The 18,524-nt window shown below is 46.9% G+C and overlaps 1 protein-coding gene across 1 annotated transcript; it reads right to left on the bottom strand.

Annotated features, from left to right (window-relative positions):
* Nucleotides 1–332: 332 nt before the first annotated feature.
* Nucleotides 333–14,165, bottom strand: LOC133116317 (matrix-remodeling-associated protein 5-like). Its single transcript, XM_061225757.1, has 6 exons — nt 13,987–14,165; nt 13,478–13,607; nt 12,574–12,964; nt 7,262–11,659; nt 6,091–6,991; nt 333–3,868 (listed from the first exon to the last, which is right to left on the bottom strand). The coding sequence occupies exons 1-6, from the start codon at nt 14,163–14,165 to the stop codon at nt 1,960–1,962; spliced, it is 7,908 nt and encodes a 2,635-aa protein (XP_061081741.1). The 3' UTR covers nt 333–1,959.
* Nucleotides 14,166–18,524: the final 4,359 nt, after the last annotated feature.

Raw genomic sequence — 18,524 nt, 5'->3', positions numbered from 1 at the left:
CATTGTACCCACATGACCGAAACTCAGTTCTGATCATCATAAAAAAAATGTAACAAATCTGTAATTGAAGAGTAAAACTAACAGGGAGCAGACTACTTATATCAATAGCCGAGGGGGTTTGGACAGCTCTACAATAAATTTAAGAAACATGTTCTTAAAGCTGGCAGGTTTGGTCTTTTTGCTCATGAAAAGTTACATATGCTTCACAATGACATATTAAAGTGGGCCATTCCCTCGCAGAGACAGACAACAACATCACACTGAATTAATTTTGTTCTTTATTTAAAAAAGTCTAACTATTCAAAATATAACAGTTGCTCAGAACTCCCAGAGCATGTTTCTCTCTTTCTTACAGATGTACACTATATAGACTTACCATATAAACATTGCTATACATCAGAGTCTTTTAAAGACAAATAATTTAAAAAAAGCAGGAGTACTGACCTTGCCATGAGATATTCCTTTTGGATATAAAGAAATGTGACACAAACGATTCATCTTTCCCCCCTGCCCCCATCAAACGCCCAGGCAGATCCACAAGGAAAAACTATTACTGGATAATCAGGCAGGGCACTAGGCTCTACAGAAACACACCTTCATTTGGGGAAACTAGGCCTGTCCTGTTATTTAATATCATTCTCTCATGAAAATGAGGAGAGGTGAAACAGAGAACACACTGAATATTCATATGGAGGCAGGGCAGGCTCAAATCTGATTCTGTGCACAGCAGTATGGACCTGCACAGTCATGATAAAGGATGGTATGGGGGCAGTGGTGGAGGTCTTGGTAATCTCTACAATGAAAGGTGATAGTTTGGTGAACAGGTTAAGGCACTGACCAAAATGACTGGTCATATGAAGGTATATTTGTAACTTGAAGAAATGAATGCCATTGTATTGATGCACTGTCATAATAGGTTATGTGATAACAAAAGCACTCTTGAATATTGAAGGTGTGTACACTACTGATTGTATAAAAATTCTCCTTGGATTAGATCCAAGGGATGCTTTTTCCTGTCCTTGTTACTGAACCAGAGCATAATATTTGTGATGTGCATTGTAACGACAGTTCTTACTTTGATCCCTGAAATTGTCTGGCATTCTAAGACATCACATTTTTTTTGATTCAGCACCATCTAACTTTTAACAGTTAACAGATTAACAGTTATCAAAACAACCTGTAAATATGGATATAATTTGACGAGTTGTCATTGTCAGAAAAAATGTGTTAAAGACAAGCTGATACGGGAGATAGAACAACACTAGCTTCCGTGATATGACATATGCACGAGTGAAATGGATCTTTTGGGGACATTTTTAACGGGTGGGGAGTCAAATGAAGATGCGGGCAGCTGTGTGAAAATTGGAGGGGAATGGAATGGAAAATGTTTTTATCAACATACACGCCCACTGGTACACGACGATGTCAAATCTCGTAAAATTTCATTTTCCAGGAAGTGGGTGAAAACAAAACTGCTGTGAAAATGCAAAAGTATTAAAACATTTTTGGAATATATCATTTAAGACGTGTTTGCATGGTTATGAAGAATTGATTCAATTGAGGAAAAGGTGAATTTAGATTTCAGCTTGTCTTTAAGTTATGGTAATAGCAACAAATGCAGCAAAACATTATTTTCAACAAATTGGTTAAAAAATAGCACCATTATTCATACACATTTGGTATCCAATTTCCATCTAATAATTTAATTGCATTTTTTCTACTTGCATTCCATGCCTTATTACCATAATGCCATTACTTTCCAGAACAGATAATAAAAAAATATGGCCCGACTTTCAGATCCCTGTGCTTCTTGTCTGAAGCATTACATATTTACACTGACTAACTGATTTTGGCTACTCTTACTTCAAAGTATCCATAACAACATTTTGCATAGACAGTATTTTCTGCACTGTGTTCCGCAGTTTCGTGGGCATGGGACAGACTGAATCCGTTCACAAATCAAAAGACGTGTACGTACGTGGCCTTAGTGTCCACCCCAATGACATTTTTGGCGGTGCACTTGTAAAAGCCCGTGTCTCTGGTGGACGGGTTCTGTATGACCAGGGACCCTTGCGGGTGCAAGTACTTGTTTCCAAAGACCCGGGGCTGATGGGCCGCTATCAGCTGCATTTTATCGGGCATCTCCCACACCACCTCGGCCTTGGGGATGCCGATAGCCATGCAGTTCAGCTGGATGGCCACGCCCGTCCGGGCGTAGGTCACCGGGGCGGGGCCGCTGGTGATGCGCGGCGGGTACGCGATCACGATCACGGGCACCGTCAGCACCGAAGCCCCGTGGTCGTTGGCGGACTTGCAGGTGTACGTGCCCCTGTCGTAGACCGAGGCCTGCTGGACCAGGAGCGTGCCGTTCAGCAGGACAGTGTACCGGCCCGTCCTCTGGGGCCGGGTCAGGAGCAGCCCGTTCGGGAGGGTCCAGGTCAGCCGGGGCAGAGGGCTCCCGCCGGACAGGCAGTGTAGCTGCAGGTTCTCCCCGTTGATGATGCTCACTAACGTGGGGTACTTGGTGTTGATTTCCGGTTTTCTCCCCAGCTCCAGGGTGACGGCGCGCTCGACGTGTCCGGTTGGATTCCGACCCACACATCGGTAAACCCCGGCGTCGGACGGAGAGGGGTTGCTGATGTGCAGCGTGCCATCTGGCCTGTGGAAGAATCTGGAAAACTGGGTGCTGCTGAGGAGAGGGGCCCCACTGGGGAGGTACCACGTTACCTCGGGAGTCGGTCTGCCCTCCACCGAGCAGTTCACTGCCATAGGGGTGCCGATAGTGAGCAAGAGGCTCTCTGTTTTCAGGCTCCTGAGCTGAAGCCGCTCTGGGATCTCCGTCACGTCCAGCTGGACCATCAGCCGGGCTTCCCCGCCCTCGTTACGGGCGACGCATGTCAGCTGGACGGAGTCGGTCGTCCTCAGGGACCGGATGTCTAGGGTGCCGTTGCGGTGGACCGTTATCCGGCTGCCGTAGTACGGCGCGGGGAGCACCACGTTTTCAGGCAGGACCCACATCACTCTGGGGATAGGCGTCCCCTCGGCCTTGCAGTCCACCAGCTTGCGCTGGTCCTTCACGGCGGTCTCCCGGACGGCGCTCAACACGCCGCTCTGCCCGTTGATCGTGGGCGCAGAAACCAGCACCTCCACCCTGACCACCTTCCGGTCCTGCCCGGCCGTGTTCCGGGCCGTACAGGTGTAGTTCCCGTTGTCGAACCTCTGGGCCTTCTGGATGAGGAGCGTCCCGTCGTTGTGCACCTGGTACTTGTCCGATGCTGCCGGGATGATTCGGTTGGTGGGAGAGAACCAGGTGATAGACGGTGTCGGCTCTCCCTTGGCGCTGCACTTCAAGGCGATGGAATCGCCGTACAGCACTTTGATGACGCTGTACGTCTTGTTCTTGATGGCCGGGGAATCGGCCACCACCTTGACGTGGACCTTCATCTCGTCCTTGCCGATCTGGTTCTCTGCGTAACAGGTGTAGTCTCCCTCCTCTTTCATTCCCACTTCATTGAAGTAAAGGGTCCCGTTGTTGAAGACCACGTACCTCCGGGTGCGTATCCCGCTGTCGTCTGACTGCATGACGCTGTTAACCATGGTGCCGTCTGGCAGTCCCCACCTGATCTCAGGGTTGGGAAGGCCAGAGGCGATGCAGTCCACCTTTAGATCTCCCCCGTACGATACCTTCTGATTGGCCAGCTGCTTGTACTCGATCTTGGCTGGCTTCATCATGACGCTGACCTTCAGGAGCACGTAATCATCCCCCATTTTGTTCCTGGCTACGCACAGGTAATCGCCCTCATCCCTCTCCGTTACTGCCTGGACTGACAGAGTGCCGTTGCTGAACACTTTGATTCTGGGATCAAAACTGGAAAAATAAGCAAAAAAGAAGAAAAACACATTATTCCTCTTTTGATGGAGTAAGAAGAAAGGGACCTCTCTGTACCACTCCTGTCATTTCCAGTTTAATTTGTAAAGTGAAATATGTGCATAGAGCCAGATAGAATTCTATACAGTTGAGAGACCACAGAAATGTTTCTCTTTTTCCCCCACATTTCTTTCTTAGCCAGTGAAGCCTGAGGGGGCCCTGACAGCCTGGCAGCTGCAGAGCTGCTCACGCCGTGTGTGGGGAAGTGGAACTCTCACCATCACTTTGCCCAGGTGAGAGGCTGATCAAATCTGTCACCCGGAGAGCAGGCCGGGGCAACCCGTGACTGAGAGGCCCTGGCCTGGCTTCAAAGAGCCTGACTGCTGAGTGCAAGATTGTTCTCTTACAGTGGATTAATTAAACATGTCTCCTGAAGGCATTCGGTTCCACACTCACTGCAGAGTTACCATATGCATCAACATAAGACAATATAGTTTTATATTTCTGTGAATCAATTACCTTCAAACTAATCAAATTAACATGTTTATATATGTGCCATGTGTAGGTCATCAAAATATACACTTTATTATGTACACCTGCACACCAGCATGTTAATGGAAATATTTAATCAGCCTGTGGCATGGTGAAGAGGTTCATGGTGAAGAGGTTCCGCTGTTTTTCAGACCAAATGTTAGAATGGAGGAGAAGTGTGATCTAAGGGACTTTGACCATGGAATGATTGTTGGTGCCAGACAGGGTGGGTTGAATATCTCAGAAACTGCGACCTCCTGTGACTTGCACACACAACAGTTTCTAGAGTTTGTAGAGAATGGTGCGAAAAACAAAAGACATCCAGGGAGTAGCAGTTCTGTGGGCAGAAGCATGTTGTTAATGAGAGAGGTTAGAGGAGAAGGGCCAGACTGGTCTAAATACCTAATAAAGTGCTCAGTGAGTGTGTATATATATTTAAACAATAACTCACAACAGGCAGTGGTATATCAAAGGTTTATGACAGCTAAGGGGCGTTGTTCGGCCTGACGTGCAGCAATGACAGGGACCCAGTATGTAACTCTGTGTCCCTGCTTGCAAGCAAATTCTGGGAAACATTGCTGCAAAGTGATTGATGTGCATCATCTTGCATCTAACGGTTTTTCATTTTGACTCAAATGGCTGCTTCACCCTGATACTTGAAATAGAACTGTAAACAATCATTAGAACGCACAGCAGTGGTATATAGAAAATGTATCACTGCTATGAACCAATCAGATTGTGAGACTTGCCCTACATACATATATCTATCTATCTAAATAACGTGTGCTAAATTAAACACCACCTTTCATGAGTAAAATATTAATTTTAAAAGGTTATAAAATATTTACATTACTTCTCACTCAGAGAGCTCATGATTATATTTTCAGAACTACAGGTACACTGTGATGTTCGAGAAAAACTTCTAGGGACTAGGCACATTGCCTAGTTTCAGCCAAAAAAAAATTGGCATTTCCCTTTAATTAAATTTTTGTGGAAGTTGTTTTTGGTCTTTGGTGTAACCATGTCTCTTTACTTATATTGATATGACCATTTATCATTTATGTATATTTATGTATTTTTGGACATGCATTCTGTAAATGTGTTGTACATTAACATGGAATAACCAACCAAGGTTCAGACTTGGGTAACAGTAAACTGACAGAAATAACACAGCTCACCCCTCAATGTTAGGTAATAGGCTGGTTCAGAACAAAACTAGAACAATACAGGCAAACCTGAAATACAGGCAAGTCTGAAATAAAGAAATAAAGACAAGGAAATGCATTTAATGGAGAAGTTTCTGACATTTCTGACATATGAATGCATTGCTTTCATTTTTTGAAATGGCCATTTTATCTTTAGATCTTTTTAATCTATTCTTAAGTTACTTTCTTTTTTAATTTATTGGATTCCAGTGCCGTATTGTTTACTTGTTGAATTTGCAAATCATTGTTATTCTGGTTTTACTGTGGATTCATATCGCCTGTTTGGAAAGAATGCTGTTAATGCTAATGTTTTATTCTATATTGCTCTTTGTGTTTACCGAAAATACCCTATATTCTTCTTCTTTTTTAAATTATTATTATTATTATTATTATTATTATTATTATTATTATTACAGCTCACAGTACCTGGCCCAGACAAAGCAGATGACATGCAATCCATGCTGTTTGCCTGAAGGTTTTACTCACCTGTAGTGGGCATCCACCAGCTTCTTTGAGGGAATCCTCCAGATGATTCGGGGCCCGGGGTCTCCGGAAGCCAGGCAGTCGAGGCGCAGGTTCCCCCCGTAGGAGACGTCCGTGCGCTGCGGCGAGGTGGAGGTGATGCGGGCCATGGAGGTGCTCTTGCGCACGTTGAGTCTGATGGTCCGGCGGGCGGCACCCACAGCGTTGCTGGCCATGCACTCGTAGTTCCCGCTGTCCTTGGCCGAGAGGCTGCGGATGTACAGCGTGCCGTTGGGGAAGACGAAGAGGTTGCCGTTGACAAACTGCGAGGGGCGGATCTGCGTCCCGTCGAACACCACCCAGCGGATGCCGGGCCGCGGGGCGCCCTTGGCGGTGCAGTGCACGTGCAAGCCGTGGCCCTCGGGGAGGGTGAAGTTCTCCTGTCGCGGCTGCTGGATCATGGGGGGCAGGGCGGCCACGTGCAGGCGCACGGAGAGCGTGTCGGCCCCCGCCGCGTTGCTGCCGATGCATTTGTAAATCCCGCGGTCCGGGTAGTTGACCTGATTAATCCGGAGCGTCCCATTGGCCAGGAGCATGACGCGCTGCTCGGAGCTGCTGGCGGCTCGGAGGACCCCCCTGTCGGGGAGCACCCAGGTGATGTGGGGCACGGGGAGGCCCTGAGCCGTGCAGTCCAGGCCGGTGGTGTCGCCCAGGTACACGGTGACGTCGCGGTGCCGAGGCTGCACCATCCTGGGCTGCTGCGCCAGGACCACCAGCGTCACCGCCATCTTGTCCACGCCGTGGAGGTTCTGTGCCGTACACAGGTACTGCCCCCGGTCCTGCAGCTGGGCCTTCCGGATCACCAGGGTCCCGTTAGACTGCACCTCAAACCTCTGGAGCCGGCTGTTATGCGCCATGATGGCTCCTGTAATGTTAATGAAGAGGAGATCAAAACTGCAAAATGACACTTAAAGGTATATTAATACTATAATAATAATAATAATAATAATAATAATAATCAATGCTATATAACTATGATGCAACATAAGTACAAATAAAATAAGTTAATTAGTAAATGAGAGCCAAGTCTCTGCTTTTATTATCTAAACATTTTGCATATGGGGAACTTCATGACCCGCAAAAAAGAATGCAGAAGCTGCTAGATTAACAGTAGAGATATAGATGCTGCATATACCCGTAGAAACTTTAGTCCAGGACAGGAATGGCTTGGGCTCCCCCAGCGAGCTGCAGGGCAGGGCAGCGTCCGCCTCTGCATGCACGGACACGGTGTGGGGGCCTGTGGTGGTGATCCTAGGCCTGCCCCTTGGAACTGGCACTGCTGGGGTCCTGTGAGAGCCTCTGGAAACAGGCTGAGTGACTGCTGTTGGGAAGAATGACGTGTTTGGAGGTCCCGCTCTGGTCTCCTGACCAAGGCGAGGCTGAGTGGTGGTCTTTGACGGTAGGGTCAGTGGTTTCGTGGTGCTGGAGGTTGTGCTGAAGGTTGTTGTCCGGGCAGCTGGCAAAGTTGTGGGTGGTCTTGTGTCTGGGGGTTTCGTGGAAGTGGTTGTTTGGAGATTGTTAATTGAACCAGGTTTGATAGGTATTGAAAAGCCTGTTGGGTTAACGGCAGATGGTCTTGTCCTGTCAGGATATCCAAATAAACTGGGCCTGCTGATGATGAAGGGGTTTCGGCTGTTGGGGTGATATGGGTATCTCTGATTAGTGCTGGGGGCTCTCCCTCCGTGCTGGTCAGGAATATAATTTCCTCCAGGATTCCTTGGACTGTGAGGTAGCCTAGGTTGTTCCCTGTTGAATTCAGGGAATGATGCATTTGGTCTCAGTCTGGGCAAAGCTGCTGTTGTAGTAGAAGTAGTAGTTGTTGTTGTTCGTTTTCCGGTTGTCACTGAAGATGTGATTTTTGTTGTGACTTTTGTTGTTGTAGTATCTGGGATGTTATCTTTACTGGCTGACAAGACCTCTTCCTCACTTGATGCAAAATCTGGTTTGCCAGGTGTGGCAAGATTCTTATTTTCCTCATACTCCCTGGTTATAGCAGGTTTAGGTTTTGCAGTGGTAGGTGTTGTTTTAGTAAGAACCGGTCCTTGGGAGGAGCTTGTTGATGTTAGTGGTTTCTCTGTTGTCGGTATTTGAAGAGGATGTAATTGTTCCATCTTCCCCTCGATTTCTTTTTGTCGGCTTGGTTTAGTGTGACCCTGGAGAATTTGTGAATCTTGAGTTTTGGTAACCTGATTTTGGGTGTTTGCCAGCGTTCCTGGGATAGTAGAGGACATAGCGTGCTGTGGATCCGTTGGTGTAGCCTGTCTCTCAGCTGGCATTAGTTCAGAATCTGTGGATTTATGGTTGTTATCTATTTTGAACTGATCTTTTTCCGGTAGCCTTCCCTGTTGCACGGGGGAATTATCTGCAGGCCTTCCAGGGCTTGGCACAGAGCTGGCGTCATCTGTGCTGTTTTCACTCTCGGTCTCTTCAAAATGCTTAACTGCTGGATGACTTATGCTTGTAAATTCCTCCTGAACCGCTGCTGGAGTGGCAGGTTCATGACCCAGTGGAGGAGGAGGGGGAGCCGAGGTGGCTGTTTTATGCTCCCCTGTCCCCTTTCGAGGTCCTAGATCCACAGAGCTTTCTGAGGACTGCACTGTTGATGATGTACTCCTAAAAATGTGTGTCTGTGGTGGCTGGATGGTTGTTGTGATGGTCTCCTTCTGCTTTGAGAAAACATTATGTTGGGTCTCAGTTTTGGGGGTTGTATCAGCCCGGTCACTGTGGATCAAAGGGACTGGCGTCTGGCTCGTCCTGGCTGATGATGGCTGGTGCTCCATTAAAGGATCCGTCGTGGTGGGTTCGATCAGAATGCTGTTGACATTTGCTGATGTTTGTATTTCAGTAGATGGAGCCACTGTTGCAATGACTGTCGGTGGGAGGGCTTTTCTCTCAGTTGTGGGTGATGACGGTAGCGGTGGTCTGGCAGTCGGCAGTCGTGCAAATGGGTGGCTGTTATTTATCCTGTTTCTTATCCTATTAGGCCTTCTCTTGCTGCCAGACCTCCTCCTGGATTGCCATGGGTTTCTGGAACGGGAGGGAGCAGAGCTTGACTGCAGCCCCACTCCTGAGTCTCTGCTGCCAGCTGCAGTGGGTTGGGTGGTTGGTCTGGCAGTGGTAGCCTGTCCAGACTGCAATCTTTTCTGTTTATCATCAGCCGCATGAGTCAGCTCGGTTTCCTGTGCAGTTTCCGTTCTTGATGCTACTGTTGTTGATGCTATTTTTGTTGATGCTGTTGTTGTTGGAGCTGAGATTGAAGTTGATAACATTGTGGTTATTCTGGAGAAATAATTACCTTCCGCACCTATGTCCACAGGCGATGATGGACTAGTTTGTTCAATTCTCCTTTGATATATGTCATCTTCTGAGGTTTTTATGGTACTGGGCTCATTATCACTGCCACTTTCAGACTCTTGATTGTTATCAGTAGTGACTGGGGAATTAGGAGCTGTAACAGCAAGGTTGCTTTCCCAGAAAGCCACACTGTAGGGTGTACTGGTCCTTAAACTACTTTCTGTGTGCTCCCCCTCTGTCTTTCGGTCTGCGGCAATATAACTGGAGTCCTGTGGGCCAGATGTGGACTGTGATGTATGAGTGCTAGTTGTCACAGCCTGTGATTCAATGTTAGTTTTGGGTGGAGATATTTGGTAAATGTTGTTAGTCTTCTCCCCTGTATAAGAGGGCTCGGTGGCCAGGTGGTCCTGAACATGCTGGACTGGAATCTGTGGTGTGGTGATTGCATACAATCTTTCCTCCTGCAGGCTTGTATCATCAGTTGAAGATCCTTCTGTATTCTCTTCAGATTCTGACTTCCTTTCAGCAGCTGTCAGTGGCGGCTCTGTTTGTGTTGGCATGCTGGCCTGGACTGAGCTGGGGGTTGTGGTTTTTGGATCATTTTTATCACGGACCTTTGCCAAAATATCAGCCCATCTCTGAGGATCTATTTTGTTGTTGGACATGCTGACCCTTCTTCTGGAGTCCACTGTGTTCCTCCCATCCCCAACACGGGAACCATTCTTTACTGGCTTCCTCTGCCCATTAACCCGTCTCCAGGAGTTCCTGAATGGATGGCCATGTGTATTAGTCTGCTGGCCACGTCTGCGGTTGATTAGCCACTTGCGGCTTGAGGGAGCCTTTTCCTGGACATCATCGTCGCCAGATGACTCCTCATCATCTTCCACTTTTACTTTAGTGGACACTCCCGAGGCTGACTGAGGTCTCATGGGAAATGTCCTAAGGGGCCGGGATGCCCCCCCTTGTCGACGTGTGACGGTTACCTTTGAAGCCATGGAGTCCACACCATGCAGGTTCATGGCCACACATTTATAATATCCGTTATCTGTAACCTGGCTCTGGGGAATAAACAGCGTCCCATTTGAGTACACAAATGCCCTGGTGGAGTTTGCCTTGAAGTTCACCACATTGCCGTCTGGCAGGATCCAGTTGACCTCAGCATCTGGGGTGCCAGTGGAGGAACAGGGCAGGGAGATGGATTCGCCGGCCCGCTTGTCCAGGGGGGCACCTCCTTCACCTCCGGGCGGAGGGCCCGATGACTCCTCAACCGAGAGCCGGAAAGGGAGCATATCTACGTCATCCCTCACACGAGCGATGCAGTAGTACACACCCGCGTCCGAGTGGTCCACCGCTTTTATCACCAGCCTCCCCCCGCTGGACACTGAGACCCGGTTGTCAGCACTGTTGTACGGCGCAGGCATTTTGGAGCCATCTGGCAGCATCCACTGGATGGATGCGTCGTCGGAGCTCTGGACAATACAGTCCATTTCGCTCAGGCCCCCCACCACCACGCTCTGGCCTGTCCGGGTCCGGTTGTTGGATTCAATCATGACCCACTTTTTCCTCTGCCTCCTCATTATTTCAGTCTCCACCGTCTGGGAACTGTGGGTGCTGAGGATCAGCTTGACCATCTTCCCGGTTGACTGGGGCCGGTTGAGCTGCAGGTTGAGGGACGTCTGCATGAGCCAGGCTGGCTGAGACCGCACGTTAGCCTTCACCCCTGTGTAATAGTAGGCATCCTTCTCAATGTCTTGCTTGTATCTATAGCTCAGCTTGGGCTCCTTGCTCAGCATGATCTCCCTCTGTAAGTGAACAGGAACCTCGCTGTAGTAGGCGATGAGCTTCCACAGTTTCTCATAATTGGCTCGGTCTATAGGGCACTCCAGGTCCAGGAAGAGGCTGATGTTGGCTGCTATCTGCTGGAGGTTGAGGTGTTCCCAGCTGATCTTGGTGGACTCCCTGGGCTCTCTGATGCTGCATTCCAGGTCCACGGCATTCCCGTGCTCATCCATCAGGCTCAGTGTCACATTCCCGAAGGGCTCTTTGAACTCCTCTAGAGGCAGGACCTCACTTTCACTGTCCTCAGGTGCAGTCTCCTTCTGGGAACTGATAACAGGGCCACTACAGGTGAGGTCCTGCAGGTCTAAAATGTCCTTACTCCTCAGGGACCTGGGTGAGGAGCACATCGGGCACAGCTGACCACTCTCGTAAGCCTTATCTTTCTTACATTTCAGTACACCTGTAAAGGGAGCAAGGTACAAATGCATTAAAATAGTGGCTAATTACAGATTATGTGCATTGTCCACTTAATTTGTTTTTATATTTGTCATATTTGAAATTGTATTGTCAAATAATCTATTTTCAAATACAAACAGTTAAAACAAAAAAACCAAATGCATTTCAAATACAAAGTAGTTTTTTTTACATACACTCAGTGAGCACTTTATTAGGTATTTATTAGAGTTCTTTTTTTGTCTTCCACTGCTGTAACCTATCCACTTAGAGGTTGTGTGTTCAGAGATGCTCTTCACTACAGATCACTGCTGTAATGAATGGTTATTTACGTTACTGTCCCCCTGTCAGCTCCGACCAGTCTGGCCCTTCTCCTCTAACATGTTTCTGCCCACAGAACTGCAGCTCACTGGATGTTTTTTGTTTTTCGCATAATTCTCCACAAACGTTAGAGACTGCTGTGCATGAAAATCCTAGAAGATCAGCAGTTTCTGAAACACTCAAACCATCCAGTCTGGCACCAACAATCATTCCACGGTCAAAGTCACTTAGATCACATTTCTTCCCCATTCTGACATTTGGTCTGAAAAACAACTGCTTTTATGCATTTGGTTGCTGCCACATGATTGTTCGATTAAATATTTGCGTTAACAAGCTACCTAATAAAGTCTACCTAATAAAGTGCTCACTGAGTGTACAACTGAGATTCCTTCATGAATACTTTTAATATACATATAAATTAAGCCTTATATAAACATATAAACATATTCACCTCTTCCTGTGCTCACACAAATAACTATACTTTTATAGACTACAGTGTACGGTAGTAGCATGTAGCTCTGCAGGCAGATGGTTAGAGTGGCCAAGGAAAAAAACACCTCCCAAATCAACAACAACCAAAAAAATAATTTAAAATGCTACCTGAAGCCTGCGTACTCCAGTCCAAGAACCACTTCATCCTGCAGTCACAGGTCCAGGGGTTCCCATACAGGAACAGGTTCTCCAGCTGGGGCATGCTCTTCAGCATCTGCCCGGGCAGTGTGGTCAAGCTGTTGTCGGACAGGTAGAGGTGTTTGAGGGTGGAGAGGCGGAAGTGCTGCAGCAGGGAGAAGGTGCTGAAGGTGGAGGGGTGGAGCTGCTGCAAGTGGTTACCCTCCAGCTGGACCAGACGCAGGGCGGTCAGCCCCTGGAAGGCGTCCGGGTGGATCAGCTCGATCCGGTTGTGGTCCAGATGCAGGCGGATCAGGCCTGAGAGCCCCTGGAGAGTGTGTCCAGTGATCACTCTCAGCTTGTTGTAGCTCATCTTCAGCACCTGGGGGGGGGGGGGGGGGGGGGGGAAGGCAAGGAGGGAGAAACAAAGGTGCTAGGATGCCACTTTCGCACACGATGTGAAATATTGAGTGTCTCCTCTAATCCTTTTTCCTGTGGTTAGTCAATGACACAATGACACAGAGAAGCCTCACATATAAGAATGCCACTCTTTGGAGTAAATAACAACTGTACCTGACATCCCTTTTCCCAATCAATCACCCAATCAATCAATACATTCATTTTTGTCCCACATTCTCATGTGATTCACAGTGGAAATTCCCGATGAATACAATCCTCTTAGAATGCTTTGTCATTTTCAAATATAAGCAGCCCCGGAAAAATCCTCCAAGACAACATTCCCAGAGGCTATTATGAGGACTCACGACAGTGGTTTCATTCAGTTATATATTCAGAATGACTGATTCCCCAACAGGCAGTTGAATTAGATTAGTCTGTTTTTGCTTTGGTTCGCCAAGGAAAAGTGTTTGGATTTGAAAAATCACAAATACCGTACCTGCAGTGACATCAGGTCTCTAAAGACTCCATTTGGGATGCTATGTAAGTCATTTCCATGCATCATCAGCAGTTCCAACTTTCTTAATCCAGCAAGGGAGCTCTCTGTGATCCTGTTTATGGTGTTAAACCTGCAACACGAAAACCACAGTATGAAGCATGGCACAGACTTCTAACAGAAGACTCAGATGCAAATGTATGTTTAGCTTGTTTAACCTGGTTTGAGTAAGGCAGATGCTTTGATTCAAAAGAGGGGGATACATGATGACAAAAAAACATCCTCCAGAAATAAGATTTTCAATTGAACATTGAGAGATTAAGAGTGGAGGTAAACACCACCTGATTTTGTCATCTGCCAGTGGGTATTCCACATGCACAACCAGGACTCAACAAGACTGCACATGCTCTATGGGTTCAGCAGATGTCAACAGACGCTGGGTTTTTTCACATATCCCTGGCATCCAGTCTTCTGAGGTCCGGGCGGCGGTGCTTCCTGGAGGCGGAGCTTACCCCAGGTTCATGCGCTCCACGTGTGGGGGGATCCCAGCCGGCACCGTGAGAAGAGAGCGGAAGGTGCAGTGGACCTCCGTGGGCTGGTAGCAGGCGCAGGGGTGTGGGCAGGAGGGTCTGGCATCCACCATCATCGCCAGCATCATCAGCACCATAGTCTGGGTGCCCAGGCAGCCCATCTTCAGCTATGCTGCAACAGGAGCTCGCGCACTACTGTTAATAAAGACGCACACTCAACGCTGAACGCAGTGCAATACCACATATTTTGCAACCAAGTTACAGACGCACACGCTGCATCTCTCAGTCTCGTATTTACAGACAACTGCACACATGTATACACAGGAAAGATAAGCCTAATGCCCTCTCAGCACAATGCATTTGCATGCAGAATAGCCCAGCGCCTCACGCTGCAGCGCCGCGCGTGATATGCACACTTTTAACAGTCGCCGTAGGAGCCAATACAAACACCCACCACAGCATTGGCCGCCGCTGAGCAAGCCAGCTTTTAGACCACTTGACACACTTATTAATTACGATTTGTCCCAAAGAGAGAACAGTAAATTGATCAGAGGGGAGAAACAGGACAATTTCACACATGGTTTGATTTCTCAGAGGGAAAAAGTTAGATTAATGTTTATTATGATGCGTTTTTGCCGTATTTTAACACAAGCATATCAGCCACATAATGGGATGAAAAGGACACAAGGAAGAACAACTCGCTTGGAGTTAAAACAAAACATCACACGAAAGATATTCTCTCTCACAACACAGCTCATTACTCCCCTCAAGGCGACTGTATAAAAACGAGGCCAAACGCCGATGAATAAAAAGGTCGATTTCAAACTTTCAAAAGTTGTGCAGACAGCACTATTTCCTGAATGAAAATGCAAGTGCACTTGGCCTGCTTGCAATGCATTTTACAACTGCGGGTACATTATGCATGGTTTACACATTTTGAGTGTCATTAAATTGTCGAAATAATTTGGCCAAATTATATCGACCCCGTTGCAATATTTCCAGGAGACATTTAATTCCAAAATGAGAGCGAGACCGACTCTGAAGCAGAACACAAAGATCGAATATCTGTGTTGGAAAACTTCGAAACTTTTTTATTTGGAGCACACCACTCGCATATCGAATAAAACACAGGGTAATGTTAATTTTACTGTGGGCTTATTTACTTGGACAAATACTTTATGACAATTGCAAGCGTATGTGCGCAGTATTGTAGCGGTTTTAAAACTGCAATTGAAAAAAAAGAAGACAAATTACTGTAATATAACTACAGTGGAACGATGGACAGATATATTATTTCAAGCACATCACCAATGCAATGCACACAGGCAGAGGAAACACACACTCACACACACACACACACACACACACACAAACCCACACACAATAACGTCTCGTTTATATAAAGGTTTTCTCGCCTGTGCATTCAATTCGTGATATATATATATATATATATATATATATATATATATATATATATATATATATATATATATATATATATATATATAGCTAGGTTGGTGGGTACTGTAGCCTAATTAATCAAATAAATGAATAAATAAATAATCATACCTTAAAATCGCATAGACGACAAAGACCTACAATGCCAAAGTTCATCATTGCTTAGGTTTATAATCCAGAACTCATTTGGATCCAAGGGGAGATTTACACATAAACTAACTGTACGATTCAGCATTCATTCAGAGACGACTTTCAGCTTTATCGTGAAAATAAAGTCGCAGACTCTGCCGGTTTTCGTTGATTCTTATTATTATTATTTTTTATAGAAGTGCTGATCAAAGACGTTATTCTTAAAAAGCTGCTTTGTAGGTCATAATAATAACGGAATAAACATTTTCAAAAAGTTGTACAAATCCAGTGAGATCTTCCATTAAAATGCAGGACTTTGGAAGGCAATGGTATCCTCACGTAATTCTTCAAACTTGCTCAAAAGCGTTGGTTTGAAGCGCTAAACTTGTGTACAGGGATGGGGCTTCCAGCTCTCAGCGCTTTGCTTCACGTCTTTTCTGAACCACCGAGAGCCGGACTCGCAAAATGCTAGTGACTTTTAGACCAGAGAAGTGCTCCGGGAGGGGCGGGGTGAAACTAAGAGGTGTGAACCAAAAGACTGAGGATAACACCGATTTCACTGACAATATTGCACAACAGAATTATAGTGTCTGTTATGTTTGCCTAGAGTGTACAACTTTAATTGCAAAATAAATAAATATATTGCTTGTCTTGACACTTTAAACGTTTGTCTAATTGCTTAAACACTTCACGCAGAATGCATGATATAATACTCTGGAGGCCCGTGGTGACATGAAAGTCAACTTTACACAAGCAGAATCAAAGACAAAAAAAGGTGTTCAATGATACGACTTGCCTGACTATTTATAGTGTGTGACAGGAACATGCCAGATGCCCCAATGCTGACATCATAGTGACTTGATGGAACTGACAATGGCAGAACACACACACACACACACACACACACGCACACACACACACAGGGAAATCATTGAAAGAGAAATAAAGTTGAACCTCAACCGAATGAATGTGCACACATTAAGGATCTAGTTTCCTTCCCCCAAGTATCAATAGTGTCTCTTTTCTTTCGTATCCCTCATAGTAACTTGTTTGCACAGCAAATCAAGACATTGCCTCATTGTCAGGAAACTACAAAGGTTCAGGCAATAGCTGCGGGCTCAGAATTGTATTTTCTTTTAATGTGGGAGGGGTCATTTTTATAAGCGTCTCACAGGCCCCATGTAACACATAGCTGTGTTGATCATTCCCGTCTCTCCGATCACTTGTTCCCACAAACCAAATTTTACCCCCGGAAAGCCCAACCTACTTGCAACCTGAAACCATTCTTGACTATTAATACAACAGGCTAAGAATATTTTGGTAACTATATGTCACACACCCCTCCAACTTCAACCACCCCCCCCCCCCCCCAACCCTCCAAAAGAAAATCTATTCACAAAGGTGGAAAAAAACAGGAACAAGAAACACTCTGTGCGATCTATTAAAGTGTGATCCAAAAGAAATATTCAAAATAATGAAAATATCCTGCTTTTGATTATGTGCTATCAGCGTTGCACTGAGCGCGCTCAGTCAGTGCGCTCAGATGGGTTTTGTAAAGTTCAGAGAGCCTGTTTGTTCAGCAGCAGTCATTACAACTGCAGTTCAGCCTTTCAGTCCCGGGTGGTCTCAAACTTTTTTTTTTCTGAATAAAAAAAGCTTAGAGTTCAGGAATACCCCCAAAGATCCTGGCCGCCCGTTAAAAAAGATTCACATTCCTTCATGAAGGTGACAGCCTTACGATGCACTGTGTCCATTTCCATGTATCGGGGAGAAGGTGTGCTCTGCTTGTGACTCCCTGGCCAGCCCTTATGGGGCAGCAGCTGTTGATGGGGTGCTCTGACAGACAGCAGTGCTTCTCGGCTGTGGTGATGGTGGGGGGGGCCATTAAAGAGGAATGCTTAAGTAAAGGGTATACAGTTTCAAAGACCCTGAAATTTTCACGTGTTCCGCGTCAAGATTGGAGGGTATTTGAAAGATGGAGATATGTGTAAGAACTGTGGGTGTCAGACCTGTCCTTTCACTGCTTGACCTGTGATTGTAAATCTTAAAAAGAACTGCACAAATTAGCCTGGTATAAAACATGGGCATGTTTTTGATTCAACCACAATCCATAATCCACAATCTTGCAGGGGATGCTGCTAATAATGCCTGAGATAAAGATATAACCCCTGTCCTCCTTTAAAGAGTTAATAGTCTGAATTGAGAAAACTTCAAATACTATCATCGAGAATGAGAGACGGCTTATGACACAGTGGCATAAGTCCTACATCCTGCTCACATGCATAGAGGTTTGCCGGACATGTTGTTGCAGTCTCAGTGGGAATGATTATCTTATCTCCTGGAGAAGGATCCACATCATAGAACCACAAATATTGTGGATTCAGCACAGAATCTGGGCTAAACCTTGGGGGAAATAAAACTCTTCAGCTGCATCAAATGTTCGCACCTCTCTTGACACTTTCTGCCGATACCAAACTAGCTCACATAATGTTCCTATGCCCAGGTCGGGGATGGAGGCCCAGGTCAGGGATGGAGGCCCAGGTCAGGGATGGAGGCCCTGGTCAGGGATGGAGGCCCAGGTCAGGGATGGAGGCCCAGGTCGGGGATGGAGGCCCAGGTCAGGGATGGAGGCCCTGGTCAGGGATGGAGGCCCAGGTCAGGGATGGAGGCCCAGGTCGGGGATGGAGGCCCAGGTCGGGGATGGAGGCCCTGGTCGGGGATGGAGGCCCAGGTCGGGGATGGAGGCCCAGGTCAGGGATGGAGGCCCAGGTCGGAGATGGAGGCCCTGGTCAGGGATGGAGGCCCAGGTCAGGGATGGAGGCCCAGGTCGGAGATGGAGGCCCTGGTCAGGGATGGAGGCCCTGGTCAGGGATGGAGGCCCTGGTCAGGGATGGAGGCCCAGGTCGGGGATGGAGGCCCTGGTCAGGGATGGA

The sequence above is a fragment of the Conger conger genome, chromosome 17 (genome assembly GCF_963514075.1).
Source record: "Conger conger chromosome 17, fConCon1.1, whole genome shotgun sequence".
Classification (NCBI taxonomy): Eukaryota; Metazoa; Chordata; class Actinopteri; order Anguilliformes; family Congridae; genus Conger; species Conger conger.
Note: the sequence above shows the minus strand (reverse complement) of the source record. Positions and strands in the feature narration are given on the sequence as shown.